The 14,573-nt window shown below is 43.2% G+C and overlaps 1 protein-coding gene across 2 annotated transcripts; it reads right to left on the reverse strand.

Moving 5' to 3' along the window:
- Nucleotides 1–4,469: 4,469 nt before the first annotated feature.
- On the reverse strand, nt 4,470–12,440 carry LY96 (lymphocyte antigen 96). 2 transcript variants are annotated; one of them, XM_028736682.2, is made up of 5 exons: nt 12,270–12,435; nt 10,030–10,125; nt 8,934–9,062; nt 7,570–7,622; nt 4,470–6,192 (listed from the first exon to the last, which is right to left on the reverse strand). In XM_028736682.2, the coding sequence occupies exons 1-5, from the start codon at nt 12,394–12,396 to the stop codon at nt 6,091–6,093; spliced, it is 507 nt and encodes a 168-aa protein (XP_028592515.1). In that variant the 5' UTR covers nt 12,397–12,435; the 3' UTR covers nt 4,470–6,090. The 2 variants fall into 2 exon arrangements, with proteins under 2 accessions (XP_028592515.1, XP_028592516.2); XM_028736683.2 differs by lacking the exon at nt 7,570–7,622 and having other exon boundaries at nt 12,270–12,440.
- Between the last annotated feature and the right edge of the window lie 2,133 nt (nt 12,441–14,573).

Genomic DNA, 14,573 nt, shown 5'->3' on the forward strand with positions numbered 1-14,573 from the left:
CCTGGTTCCCTGTAACTTGACCTCTCGTAGTGAGGGAACCGCCAGAAGGCCCTCGGAGCTGGACCTCAGTGTCCAGGCAGAACGATGGGGGTGGAGACGCTCCTTCAGATATACTGGACCAAGGCCGTTTAGGGCTTTAAAGGTCAGCACCAACACTTTGAATTGTGCTCGGAAACTTACTGGGAGCCAATGTAGGTCTTTCAAGACCGGTGTTATATGGTCTCGGCGGCCGCACCCAGTCACCAGTCTAGCTGCCGCATTCTGGATTAGTTGTAGTTTCCGGGTCACCTTCAAAGGTAGCCCCACGTAGAGCGCATTGCAGTAGTCCAAGCGGGAGATAACCAGAGCATGTACCACTCTGGCGAGACAGTCCGCAGGCAGATAGGGTCTCAGCCTACGTACCAGATGGAGCTGGTAAACAGCTGCCCTGGATACAGATTTGACCTGTGCCTCCATGGACAGCTGTGAGTCCAAAATGACTCCCAGGCTGCGCACCTGGTCCTTCAGGGGCACAGTTACCCCATTCAGGACCAGGGAATCCTCCACACCTGCCCGCCTCCTGTCCCCCAAAAACAGTACTTCTGTCTTGTCGGGATTCAACCTCAATCTGTTAGCCGCCATCCATCCTCCAACCGCCTCCAGGCACTCACACAGGACCTTCACCGCCTTCACTGGTTCTGATTTAAAAGAGAGGTAGAGCTGGGTATCATCCGCATACTGATGAACACCCAGCCCAAACCTCCTGATGATCTCTCCCAGTGGCTGCATGTAAATGTTGAAAAGCATGGGGGAGAGGACAGAGCCCTGAGGCACCCCACAAGTGAGGGCCCAGGGGTCTGAACACTCATCCCCCCCCCCCCACTTTCTGAACACGGCCCAGGAGGAAGGAGCGGAACCACTGTATGACAGTGCCCCCAGCTCCCAGCCCCTCAAGACAGTTCAGAAGGATGTTATGGTCGATGGTATCAAACGCCGCTGAGAGATCCAGCAGAACTAGGAAACAGCTCTCACCTTTGTCCCTAGCCCGCCGGAGATCATCAACCAGTGCGACCAAGGCAGTTTCAGTCCCATGATGAGGCCTGAATCCCGACTGGAAGGGATCCAAATGGTCCGCTTCTTCCAGGCGTGCCTGGAGTTGTTCAGCAACCACTCGCTCAATCACCTTGCCCAAGAATGGAAGATTTGAGACTGGGCGATAATTGGCCATCGTGGCCGCATCTAAAGATGGTTTTTTAAGAAGCGGTTTAATAACCGCCTCTTTCAGCGGGTCTGGGAAGGCTCCCTCACGGAGGGAAGCATTCACCACCCCACGAAGCCCATCGCCCAGTCCTTCCCGGCTAGCTTTTATAAGCCAGGATGGGCAAGGATCCAGGAGGCAGGTGGTTGGCTTCACTCGTCCAAGCAACCTGTCCACATCCTCGGAGGTAACAGGTTGGAATTGATCCCACACAACTTGACTAGACAGGACTCTAGCACTCTCCCGCCCTGGCTCTGCTCCCACGGTGGAGTCTACTTCTTCCCTAATCTGAGCGATTTTATCTGCAAAAAACTTTGCAAAATCATTGCAGGAGATCATGTGGCCCATACTGGGCCCAGATGTCGCAGGTGGTTCCGCTAAATTGTGAACCACCTGAAAAAGTCTCCTGCTGCTGTTTTCTGCAGATGCAATAGAGGCGGCGAAGAAGGTCTTCTTCGCCGTCGCTATCGCCACTTGGTAGGCTCGACGTTGAGCTCTAACCTGCATAGGATAAATCAGGGATGGGGGATGTGTGGCCAGGGGCGTAGCGTGGGTTGTCAGCACCCGGGGCAAGGTAAATAATTTGCGCCCCCTAACCCGTGGATTTGCGCCCCCTAACTCTAACCCCCAGATGTTGCGCCCGGTGCGGCCGGCCCCCCCTGCACCCCCCACGCTACGCCACTGTGTGTGGCCCCTTCCAGAAAGCTTCTAATCCAGTTGTATACCAATTGGACAGGTGCTAACACTGGAACCAAATATTGTATTCTGTAGTATTCTAGCTCCCAACGCATCCTATAATTTCACATTTATTGATAAGGGTATTTTTGACACTCACTCCTTTAACTCTTGTCCATGAAGGCTAAAGAGAGCTATATTGCCAGATATGCAGAAGCAATGGAAGGGATGGAAAGCTACTGCTTAAGTAGGCCTTACACTTTAAGTGAAATTGGTCTCTCCTCCCTTCTCAGGTTTGTACTGAGTCATCTGTGCAGCAGTTTATCTTCAAGGCTTTTGGCCTTTTTCATGCTTATCTGAAATGACAGGCTACACATTTATTGTTTGTATTCTTTTGCATGCTTTTCCTGACATGCATTAGGTGGGGTGGGGGAAAGGTAGCCTATAGCTTTCTCTTTGCAAATTTCGTGACATTACCATAGGTTCTGTGCCGTTTTCAGCGGTAATCGTCATGCCTCCATCCACCTAAAATGTTAAGATGCTTGCTGGTTTCTAAAAGGCACCTGCCAGGCTTATATATATATATTCAGCCTTCACACATAACTGAAGGCAGCTTGCCCAAGTATTCTACAGGATCGTTCTGATTAACTCCCCGAGTTCAAAGGCAAGCCAGACTCCCAGCACCTTTCCCCTTACATTTGGAACCATTCACCCTGTGTGACCCACAACTGAGTGAAGTGTATTTTTACCCAGGAGTGAAACGCATTGAAAATACAAGCACCTGTCACATAACTCTACCAAGAACATTGGAGTGACATGAGCCTGTAAGGAGCCCCATGCATTTGATGACATCAGCGACTGGTGGTTTCTTTTGCTGTTGTTCTTGACAGAAAACACTCTGATACATGAAACTAACTGATGCTTCAACTGTAAGTACAATACATATTTTCTTTCTGTGGGTGCAGATTAATAGCATGTCCAGAATGTGCACCTAAATCTCAAATTCACCTGACAACGTCACCTCTTTTGCTGTCCCCGTATGAGCTAGCTATCCCAAGAGCTAGGTCTGTCGATTTGGATTAATTTAAATGTTTTTGAAAATGGTTGATGTTTTGGTAACGTGAGTAATAAAAATGTGATATACATTTTTTGACACTTTGTGAATATGTGTGCTCCTTTACTGATGAGAAATATGTGTTTTGAACACGACACACCATGAATGCCTAAGGGAAAATAATTCTTAGAGTGGGCAATAATGGCTGAAGTTCCTTTGGCTGGTTTCCTGCCATACTATTGAGTGTCTTTTTCACTTACCATGGAAGATGTGCACCTACTTCTTCTTTTATTTATGTATCATGTGGCTAGAATAATAGAACTAACCTCTCTAAGCAAACATGATTGGATGTAGCATCACCCACAGTCCCCACGTTGGTTTGTTAAGTTGTATATGGGGAGTCAAGTTTGCAAATGAATTTCCTTAAATTAACCATGCATGCTTGAAAGTTAGTAAAATTGTGAGCGTAGCTTCATTTCAGTGAAACACACCACAGCCTAGTGGCTACAGAGCAAATTGCAACTTCACTGCCAGGAATATTGGCTGTGCCCACATTGCCAGCTTTGAAAACAGCTAGGTTGTTCCTCTTCTTGGTTCAGATCGAAGTGGTTGGGGGGGGGGGGGAATGCATCAAAACGCATTTCAGAAGAAATGAGGGGATAGATACGAGATGGAAACTGATGATAGCTAACTGTGTCCGAAGCAGCAGTTGAGACGCTCTGAATACAGAGTGAAGAGGGGTGTGTGCATCGCCATTGTCTGAACACAGTCCAGAGAGCGAGCTGCATTACTCACGGTTACCCAGTCTCCTTTACAGTCACATAAACCCAGCGAAGAGCCACTGCAACAAACCCAGATGCCAGCTCTGTGCTGATACCCACTGCACTGTAGTAGCAGCACTGTTACAGTTTCTTATAGTACCTGCCCTAACATCAGGTCTCAGGTGTGTGCCTGCTTCCATATTAACCTCCCTATGCACTCAGGTTCGTCTGTCAATGCTTTCCTCCAATTGTTTCTGCCTTTTGAGGTGACCCATGGCAACTAGGACTATTTTCAGTCATGTCATCCTTCATGCAAAACTTTCTCCTCAGGGAGGCTCATGTGGCCCCACGCGGTTACCTTTCTCGATGCTAAGAAAATACTTTATCTCCATTGTTATTATTTCTTATTGTCTTTTCTGTTGTATGCTGCTTATGATTGCTGTTTTCCAAACATATTCTATATTTTGGATGTCACATTTTATTATTTCATTCGTAACTTTGCAAACCACCCTGTGAATAAGTCACCTGACAAGCATGTCCTTCAGTATTCTGTTCTGGGCACACAGACCAACCTTTATGCAAAATAAGAAATGGGCATCAAAATAGGACATTGAAATGGCTGCATTAAAAATGAACAGGAGTCTCCCAGGCACTCTGTTTCTAGTTTGCAACAAATTTCACATCACCATTATTCTGAAAAAGAACATCAAATCGTGACTACAGTCTGAAACTGATAAATTAGATTTACAAATGCATTTGATTGTATTCACTTATGGCTGTATTGGTGGAACAGCACCCCTGGTAAGGTACAAGAGGCACCCACTATCTGTACTTTCCAGAAACAATGGAAGGTATTTTTATTTTGGCAATCTTTTCCAGGTTTAAAAACATACAAAATGAACATCTATCTAGTTGCTTTGGGTACTGTTTCTATGGTATATTTGTGTGAGGGGTTTTTTTAAATGTTATATACGGCAAAAGGTATTGCCAAAGACTTGACTTCTCTTGTATAAATTTCAGCTTTGTGTTGAAATGTAACAGACTGTACCTCTGGTCTCCATGGTCTTTGGAACTCACTGCTCATATTTGTTTGCTCTATCCTTGCGTTTGTTTATGAGTACATCTGTCAGCTGAGGATAATACTTCAGGCATCTGATGAAGTGGGCTCTCATCCACAAAAGCTTATGCCACAATAAATCTGTTCATTGTCACAAGCCTCTTTGTTGTCTCCTCAAAGGAACTCCGGCATTCCTTAAGAGTTCTTTCACTAGAAACCACCTGGCTGTGACATATTAATGTGAAAAAAGGAATACCCACAGTTGCAGCAGAGACTGTGATGCTAGATGATGCACAGGGAACATCAATAATTCCTTGTTCATTGAGACAATGCTCTTTTGTTCCGTTTCTTCTGAAGTGTGACAAAGGAAGCATTGAAAAGTGAAATTAAGCACCAGCCTTGGCTTTCTCATCCTCATGGAAAGCGGTAAGCGGAACAGGGTGTGATGTCGCCATTTTCTATACGCTCCCTTACCGCAACGTGCTTTGTTGCTGCTGTTCATCAAACACAAATGTATTGTTCTCTGCAATGGATCCTTTGTTAAGGATTCCTCATTCAGTTTTGGCCACAAAATCTGAATTGCTCAGAATGGCTGGCATCTGAAATTCAGCAAGTGACATCATAAGCTTTGCAGGATGTGCAAGAGGCATCATGACCCTAGGGAAGCCTGTGATATTTTCAACGGTTCCTAAGCTGCTTGGGGGGGGGCTTTAATTGTATAGTGTGTGTGCAGCCTGTCAGTAGAGTCTCAAAGCAGTTAAAATAGACGATCCAATCAAAATGCAGTATGACACACAGATCACCTGACCATGTCGCATGGACATTGTACATGCACCTTGGCTTATGTTGCAGTTCTAAGGGCAGTGAAAAGCAAAATGGGTGTGCTAAGCCCAAAGCTTAGTCCTCTGGCCTCCTGCATTTATACTTGCTTTTATACAAGCTGTTGGTGAATTAGCAGAGAGTGATGTGGGGAAGATAACAAGAAGGAAAAGGCAGTCACAGCAGTACTTTTAATCACATACCAAAAATGTTCAGTAAATTATGAAAGCAACCAGTTGCTGCTCAAGGAGTACACAGATGTGTGTACTCATATGGTGTGTGTGCATATGTGTAAATGTCACACACACAGAACCAGCCTTTAGCAACAGTGGTGATAGAAATGAACATTTGCTTTCATCTTCTAATTTTTCAGACAACAGTCCTGGAAAACCAGAACCTTTCAGCTGATTTTTTCTGTGACTAGATTTGATTCCACTGCTCTCTGGGAAATAGCTCTTGTGCTGTGAAATGGTTGAGAAGAACTTCTTTAGTTTGAAAGTGGCTGTTTAATGATGATTGTGTAATTCAGGCAAGCTATCAGCTCCTTGTGATGACCAGCGAATGCTTTTACAACAATTGTGTATTCTCCCTAAAAGAAAGAAAATGAGTTAATTTGTAATTGTGAAAGGTGCTTATATTGTGCATTCTTAAGTCCCAGCGATTTCATTGGAGCTGAGGGCTAGATTAGAACTATCTGCTGAAGTTGCCTCAAGTTGATATTTCAGGGGATTCCGGAATAGTGAGTCAGTGGTCCAATGCGTCAACAAGCATTTGTATTATTACCGTATTTTTTCCTCTATAAGACTCACTTTTTCCCTCCTAAAAAGTAAGGGGAAATGTGTGTGCGTCTTATGGAGCGAATGCAGGCTGTGCAGCTATCACAGAAGCCAGAACAGCAAGAGGGATTGCTGTTTTCACTGTGCAGCAATCCCTCTTGCTGTTCTGGCTTCTGAGATTCAGATTTATTTTTTTCTTGTTTTCTAGGTGCGTCTTGTGGTCTGGTGCCTCTTATAGAGCGAAAAATATGGTACTTACTGGTTTTTGTCTTTTTGAAAAATTTCCCAGAATGTTAGGTAACACAGTATTGACATATCAGAGTATTCATAAAAGTGGTTGCACACAATATAGTCCTTGGCAAGTTAAACCAAGCCCTGTGTGTATTCATCTGTACATGTGACACTCCCAGGCAAGCAAACTGTTCATTCATGTCAATGGAAAGCAGCCTCCATCCTCAAAAGGATGGGCTCGCCAGCAAGCCAACAGTTGTTCCTGTAATCTGAAGCAGAAAGCTATTCAAGAAGTTGGTGCATGCCATACTGCATGCTGTGATCTGTTTGCAAGTCATGGCAAGACATAGTCTAAAATAAACTATAGTTTACTGTGAATTAACCATTGTGCTGGTGCATGCTGATTAATTGTACTCACTTCCCTCCTCCCTTGGGAATAAACCATGGAGTTATGTGTGACCCCGATCTTAAACAAAACACAAGTTGTAAGCTAAGAACAAAGCTTGGTTTCCATTTGTGGTTTATCTGGAGAGGAACAAACCATGAGCACTGCTAAATGTTGTCTAATCACAAAAATAATAGCAGAATTAAATTCCTCACACCCAAAAACATATTTTTAAGACCCCTCACAGAAAAAATTTGCAAAAAATTGAGTTTCACCCCATAAAATGACACACCCTATACATAACACCAAGTTAGCCACTCCATTCAAGAGAGAGGCTCTCCTGGTGCCTTCATTACATATCTTCTCCCGGACCTTTGACTCTAATGAGTCAAATCTATGGCCTTTTGAACTTGGGGGGCAGTATTGTTTTGTTTGTTACTATGCTATTTATTCTTATATTTTTATATTGTAAACCACTCGGTGATCCTCAGATAAAGGATAGTATAGAAATTTAATTAATAATAATAATAATACATAATACTTTTATATTATCAAGTTTTGATTCATAAAGTACCTCTTCATACGTTGGCTCGTTACCACTGATTCTCACAGTTGTGTTTATGGTCTCTGCAGAAGAACAATCATCAAGAACTTGAGCATGACAAAAACAACATTATCCCATTATTCTTTCATTTCACTTTTAATTTCACTTTTCATTTGTATACTGCCTTTCTATATACACAATGTGGTTTACAAGCTGAAAAAAATTACAATTATACAAATACTGTATCTGTACCTTAAGAAGTTTACACATTTCTTCAGTGGGTGGGATTTCTAGAACAAATGTAGAGGAGAGGTAGCATCTAATAGAGGAGCCTCAGAAGTGAGATTTATAGAATATTGGAAAACTGACAGAAAGTACCACCTTGTTTCAGAACCTAAGTTTTAAGGCCTAAACTGTAACACCTCTACAATTTGGTTTAAGGAACTGAAGTAAATATAAGCTGCACATTTTCCATCTTGTTTAGAAACCTGTAACATCCACTGAATTTAATATATAAATTTACTGTTTCTTGAAAGAATCCTGTCTCCTGATACATCTTCAGTTTTACCCTCTTTTGTTGGGGGGAGTAATCTGTTTAACTTCCCTAAGTCTCCCAAGTCCCAGAGTTTCCTTTCAAAAAGCAAAAATAGCCAGTAGTGAGAGGGGCCACGCCTCAACTTTCCAGAGGCCAGTTGCTATGGTATTAATGGCATCCCACATGAACTGAAAATGTGCCCTAGCACAGTGCTGTGGGCGCATGTTTGCTAACATAGAACTACCCTTGTACATAGCAATTAGTGCAATACTGGTTTAGCCCTATGGAAGTCATTGATGGAAGAGTAAGGCTGGGATGAGAATCAGTTGAAGGTAGCTACCTGTATGAGGGAGAGGCTGCCTTACACTGAATCAAAACATTGAGCCCTCTAGCTCAGTACTGCTTACACTCACTGACTGTAGCTCTCCATGGTTTCAGACAGGAGAACCTCCCAGCCATACCTGGAGATGCCAGGAATTGAACATGGGCCCTTCTGTGGGCAAAGCACATGCTCCCTTTCCCCACTTTACCACTGACTATATCATTAGTTTAGCCTGGTAGCAAAGACTTAAAAGTCACAACTGTTGTTCTGCTATGATCCGGCTAGATCTAGAAAAGTGTGATGGAGGGGAAAAGTGATGGCCCCATGTAAGACCTACTCTCGTCCCTGTAAGATTTTGCATGTCTTCTGCATGTGTCCCAGTTTTTGGACACACAACTGTCCAAATACCTTTAGCAAATAAACAAACAAACAAACAAACAAACAAACAGGAGACTTAGAAAAGCCTGTGCAGGATTTCAAGCTAAGAGCAAATGCAGACCCTATATGTCAGCTAAAGGTGCCATAATGTACTCTTACCTCCCTTCAGAGCTCCACAAAATGTATAGCCATCATCCACACCTTCGCAAAGGGTACCTTTCCATTTTACGGCTTCAAACCCTTTAGACCATATGTTTACATGTGCTCTCAAAATGGTTAAATCAGCCCCTATAAAAATTAACACAATAAAGCATGTTACATGGCAACAATTTCAGTTACAATCTTGACAACATTCAATGGCTTTCTCAGGGAAGGCAAAAATACACTTGTGATCTAGAACACTTTCTGAGCTCATTCAAATCCAAAGGAATTTTTACAATGTATTTTGTGTAATAATCTAGATGAATGAGACATGAATTGTAGACTATTATCCTCATACTTCCACCTCTTCACACACACAGCTTGGAACAGATAAAAGCTTCATTCTCCCATTGTGTAATTGTTTCCCATATTCCCTTTTCAGTAGCAAACGCAGGATTGAAAATTCACTAAGGATACCTGGCTCTCAGAAGCATTAGCAAATATAAAATGTCCAGAAAACAACAAAAGGTTGCTTTGCTTTCAGTATTACAGAGAACCTCTAAACGAACAAACAAAATAAGAATACATCCAGAGTAAATTATGTGAAATGTATGGACAAACCAATGGAAGTGGGATTGGCTCATGCCAAATGTCTCTCCTTCCCACCTCCACATGATGATAAAATCTTCTCTAAAAGCCTAAGGACAAAATGGCTTCATTTGTGAGTTGATTTTCAACATCTGCTTTCTGTCCTTGAGCAGCTGTGATAAACTTCTTCTTCTGCCCAAGGTTTAACAGCATCCCTTCTGGAGTTCTATGCAACAGTTTGTATCACTAGTGCAAGGCAGGGCACGTGATTTTCACTAATACACCCTGCCTCAACTTAGCACCCCTTCCCAAAAAGTGTTTCTGGAGATTGGGAGACACACCCCTCCCAAGCAGTATGGGATATGGCAATCAGATCCCCACCCCACCTCCGTGGAACAACCTCCCATAAGTACAAAGCCACCAGTTAATACAGCCCAGCAATGAATAAAACTTTCAGGTTGAAGTGCATCTCGTAGTAATGTAAAGCAATGAGCTTGGTGTTACTTGAAATAGGAATATATCTTACTTGGAATCCAGAAAAGAGTTCCCCGCCATTTTCTATTACCCTTTAGTGAACACGGCTCTACTGTAAAGGAGAAGTCTTTTGTTGGAAGGCCTCTACCTGCGTAACAAAGAAAGTTTAATAATGTTGCAAATCTCATTACAAAATGGCACAAACTTTTGAACTTCCTTATTAGAGCCTCTGCTGAAATGCAAAATGCAACACACTTCACCTTTGAAGTTAATATTGTTGCACGTCACCCCAATCTCTGAGAGGTGTGAGATTCCTTTGGAATGAAGGACAGCAGAGGGGGGGGGGGAGAGATACAACTGAGACTATGATGGAGGGGTTCGCAGCATTAACGCTCCAAAACGGTCAAATCAAAGCACATAAAGCTTTCCAAAATCATGTGATAAGAGGAAGTCTGTACAGTGTTTTCCCTGAGGGAAGAGTTTTTGTTTGGGTTTTTTTGGAAAATGTCTGCTGTATATTCAAAATCTAAAAAGCTTATAAAATAAATAAGGAATCAGTTTTGTTTAAAAAAAAATTAAAAACCACTCCAAAAGGGTCTTGCTTTTCGCATCGCAGCAGCCTTGGATTCAAACAGAAATCAAGCATTGCTCTGTCTCTCTGGCTTTTCATCCTGATCACACTGGAGTACAGTACTACAGACACCCATGTTGCATTGTGCTACTTTATCCATTGATCTGTGGTCATGCACTTGGATATACAGTGAAGCCACCCTTTTATGGTTATCCACATAAATATTTTTAAGCACTCCTTTAGCTAACCACCTGTACTTTCTAAACAATGAGCGCTCACACCTTCCTTTGTGGGTGCCCTTTGTGGGACCACGCACAGCACCTTGGTCATGTGGGACCCACCAGCTGTTTGGGCTGGCCTCCCTCCCTGTGCTAATCATTGGAGGTTCCCGCCTAACCTCAGCCAATCAGCACCACAGGGAAGTGGGGCCAGTTGCTTAAATAGGAGGCGGAGCTGACAGCAACCGCGGAATCCTTTAGTCTATCTTCCCTTAATGGGGGGGGGAGTGAATTCACAACCTCCCCCCCCCCAGGGCGGCAATTCCAAGGTCCCCTCTTAAAGGGGTTTGTATGTGGGAGTCACTGGCCATACACTGAAAGGTTGTCAGTGAACTTCCCTACCTTGCAGGGATATGGGGTGGGCTGCCAGCATACACAAGCATCTTGCTGTGCACCCTCCCATTCACCATGAGGAGCCCCAGTTCCCCCGGCTGATGGAGCTGGGAGAGATACACGCCCAATGCCTAAGCCAAGGTCTTCCTACATCTGAAAGGTTTAATAAAGTTGTGGCCAATTTTTATTCCATAACACTTTGTCACGAGTCATTATTCCTTCTGATCGTCTCTCTGGGCTGGGGGGTCTCTGCCTGGACACACAATAGCAGTAGCATGATATCTTCATCAAGGCCAAGTGAAAGTCATAAAAGAGGAAGAGGAAGAAGTTTCCAGGAAAGAGCTTGGCAGAGGCCCAATGATAATACGTTACAGAGTGTTAAGATGGTGAATGAGGAATGAGGAAGCTGTCTACAGGCTCACAGAGGGACAAACAAACTGGGTGAGGCACCAGCATCTCTGATCTGTGTGAAGTTTTAGAAATGGCAGCCACCTCGGGGGAGGCCGACCCAGATCAGCACTGATATGCAGGGCGAGGGGTGTAAACCTTTATACACATACACACTTTCCCCTGTGAAAATTGCTTCCCTTAAACTGCTGCTTGTCACATTAGCATGCACACATAACTTTTTCCATAATGTAGCAAATAACAGTGTGTGTGACTTCTGTTGGGGGGAAATGGAGGCAGGTAGAAAGAGTTATGCACATATCCTGGCCTGGTCACATTCAAATCACACCCCTACCCCCACAGAACTGCTATTTGCAACTGTTTAAAGAGACGTGAGATGCATGAAAATAACTGAATTTGGCCCTCAGCTAGTATGTGCCAAGTGTGAAATATCGCTGATACCACCAAAGTATATTAGGACCAAGAAGCAATGGCTGATCTCCCTTGAAAACTATAAAAGCCAGCAATTATTTGTGTTGTTCTCCAGCGTTATTTGCAACACACTCTTTTTTTCTGTCTTACTTAAATAAATGGAAATTGGAGACAGAAATTAATATGTGCAATCCTAATGAAAACACCTGGAGGAAAGGGGGAAAGGGGGAAGTGATCCTAATTATTTCACAAACGCTATTGGAAATTAGAGCCATCTGATACTTTACTTACTGCAGTTGGAATATAAAATGTCTACGTCGTCTGAACTGCAAAGCAGGTGTCTTTCTTCTGCCACAGTAAATCCACAAACGGAGAGAATCATAACAAGCAGGAACATGTTTCTATGTCTATAAACCATTTCGAGAGCAGGTCACATAGAAGGATACAAGACGGTATTGCATCATTTTTACTTAAGAGGAAGAAAGTTACGCTTAGTCACCCACCCTCAGACATGTGATTTCAGGGGCTTTTTTTCCCTTGTCGTTTTTAATTACGCTTCTACAGAAGGTGCACTTCAAATGCTTGAAAGCCTTTCCCAGTTGCTTAAGAAGAATACCCTAATTTTGCCTGATTATCTATACCTAACCTAGTTTGGACAAAACTACATTTCAAGAAGTGAATTCTAAAACGGCAAAAGAGAAAACTAGTGAACCATCGTGTTTGTCTCACAATATCAAATGAGGAAGTTGCTCATGATCATCTAAGCTCATGATGGTACCAGGGTGTTCATGCATAACCCTGCTTTCAATGCCTGCAAAGGTTTTGGGGTGCACATATTGCTTCCCCTCCCATCTGTGCCTGTCCTATAGCTTGCGGCTGAAATCCTATAATATTTCATATCACAGTTATTCAAGAGTTGTTGTTTTTGTACTGCTTCTGTTGTGTCCTCCAAATGCCAGACAATAAAAGTGCAGTGATTTGGCATTTCAGAACTAATAAAGCGGAATGACCCCTCTCTCTCTCTCTCTCTCTCTCTCTCTCTCTGTGTGTGTGTGTGTGTGTGTGTGTGTGTGTGTGTAGTTGATAAAAGGTAAGTAGGTGAAACTGTTATGGTTAAAAAGAAATTCAGAAAATATTTCTAGATCTGAGTAAGGTAAAGGTAAAGGTACCCCGACCATTAGGTCCAGTCGCGGATGACTCTGGGGTTGCGGCACTCATCTCACTCTATAGCAGTGTTTTTCAACCACTGTTCCGTGGCACACTAGTGTGCCGCGAGATGTTGCCTGGTGTGCCGTGGGAAAAAATAAAAAATTTGAAAGATTTAAAAGTAAGGTATTTTATAATTTTTCATATTTCTGTTTACTTACTATTTCATAATAAAGTAATTATAAAATACTTTCTTTGTGTTTATTTGATTCCTATTCAAGAGAATTACTTTATATATAGTCAATATAGGCACAGAGTTAATTTTTTTAACATTTTCTAATGGTGTGCCGCGTGATTTTTTTTCATGAAACAAGTGTGCCTTTGCCCAAAAAAGGTTGAAAAACACTGCTCTATAGGCCGAGGGAGCCGGCATTTGTCTGCAGACAGCTTCCGGGTCATGTGGTCAGCATGACTAAGCAGCTTCTGGCGAAACCTGAGCTGCGCACGGAAACGCCATTTACCTTCCCGCCAGAGCAGTACCTATTTATCTACGTGCACTTTGACATACTTTCAAACTAGGTGGGCAGGAGCTGGGACCAAGCAACGGGAGCTCACCCCGTTGCGATGATTCGAACCGCCGACCTTCTGATCAGCAAGCCCAAGAGGCTCAGTGGTTTAGACCACAGTGCCAACCGCGTCCCTATTTATTCAGGTACACGCTATGTATGAAAATATTGTTTTCCCAGAGCACCTGCATAGAAACATTTCCTGTAGAACATATTATTGCTATGAAATCTCTGGACTTTGATATAGTTAGGATACACCAGGGGTGGATCTACTATGGAACAAATTAATCTTAAGCTTCAGGGTCCCTAGTCCTGAAGGGGTCCACGTTGCTTAATTTGGGGGGATCTAGTAGACTCAATTTGACTTGCATGATTCAAATGGATCAATTTTTTGTTGCATATATTTTTACAATCCCAAAGTTTGAGAGTCAGTAGCACAGATGTTGTAAAGGTGTTCTGAAGAAAGCAGGGGTTACCCAGACCTCACTGCTGGTTGTGAAGGGGCCCCATGACCACTCAAGCTTCAGGGGCCCCAAAATGGAGGTCCGCTACTGGGACACATGGAATTTCCTTATACGCATTAATTGGCATAACTACACTATTAACTTATAAGAAATCCCAGGAAACTAGTTATCCAAGTAGACACTGGTGCCCACCAGAAAGATCCCCTATAAGTCTATGACACATTCCTATCATGAGTCTCATCCCATCAGGTTTCAGTAATGCCTATTACGGTAGGTCATATTTGCCATCCTGCATTAACAGCTCCAATTCATCTTGCTTGTTTCCCATACTCTGTGCATTAGTATACAGACAACCACGAGTCATTCCCTCCTGCTACTTCCTTCTTGCAGTTTCCTGCCCTTTAGCAGGTCTCTGTAGC

Source organism: Podarcis muralis, chromosome 8 (genome assembly GCF_964188315.1).
Source record: "Podarcis muralis chromosome 8, rPodMur119.hap1.1, whole genome shotgun sequence".
In the NCBI taxonomy this organism is placed as follows: domain Eukaryota; kingdom Metazoa; phylum Chordata; class Lepidosauria; order Squamata; family Lacertidae; genus Podarcis; species Podarcis muralis.

Bases quoted from the DNA above. Each gene is read 5' to 3' on its own strand.
- LY96 (XM_028736682.2), bottom strand. From the start codon at position 12,396: ATGGTTTATAGACATAGAAACATGTTCCTGCTTGTTATGATTCTCTCC. The intron at 10,126-12,269 runs GTAAGTAAAGTA...TTTGTTACGCAG, and splicing joins CATTTTATATTCCAACTGCA to GTAGAGGCCTTCCAACAAAA. The intron at 6,193-7,569 runs GTACTTTATGAA...TCTTTCTTTTAG, and splicing joins ACGAGCCAACGTATGAAGAG to GGAGAATACACAATTGTTGT.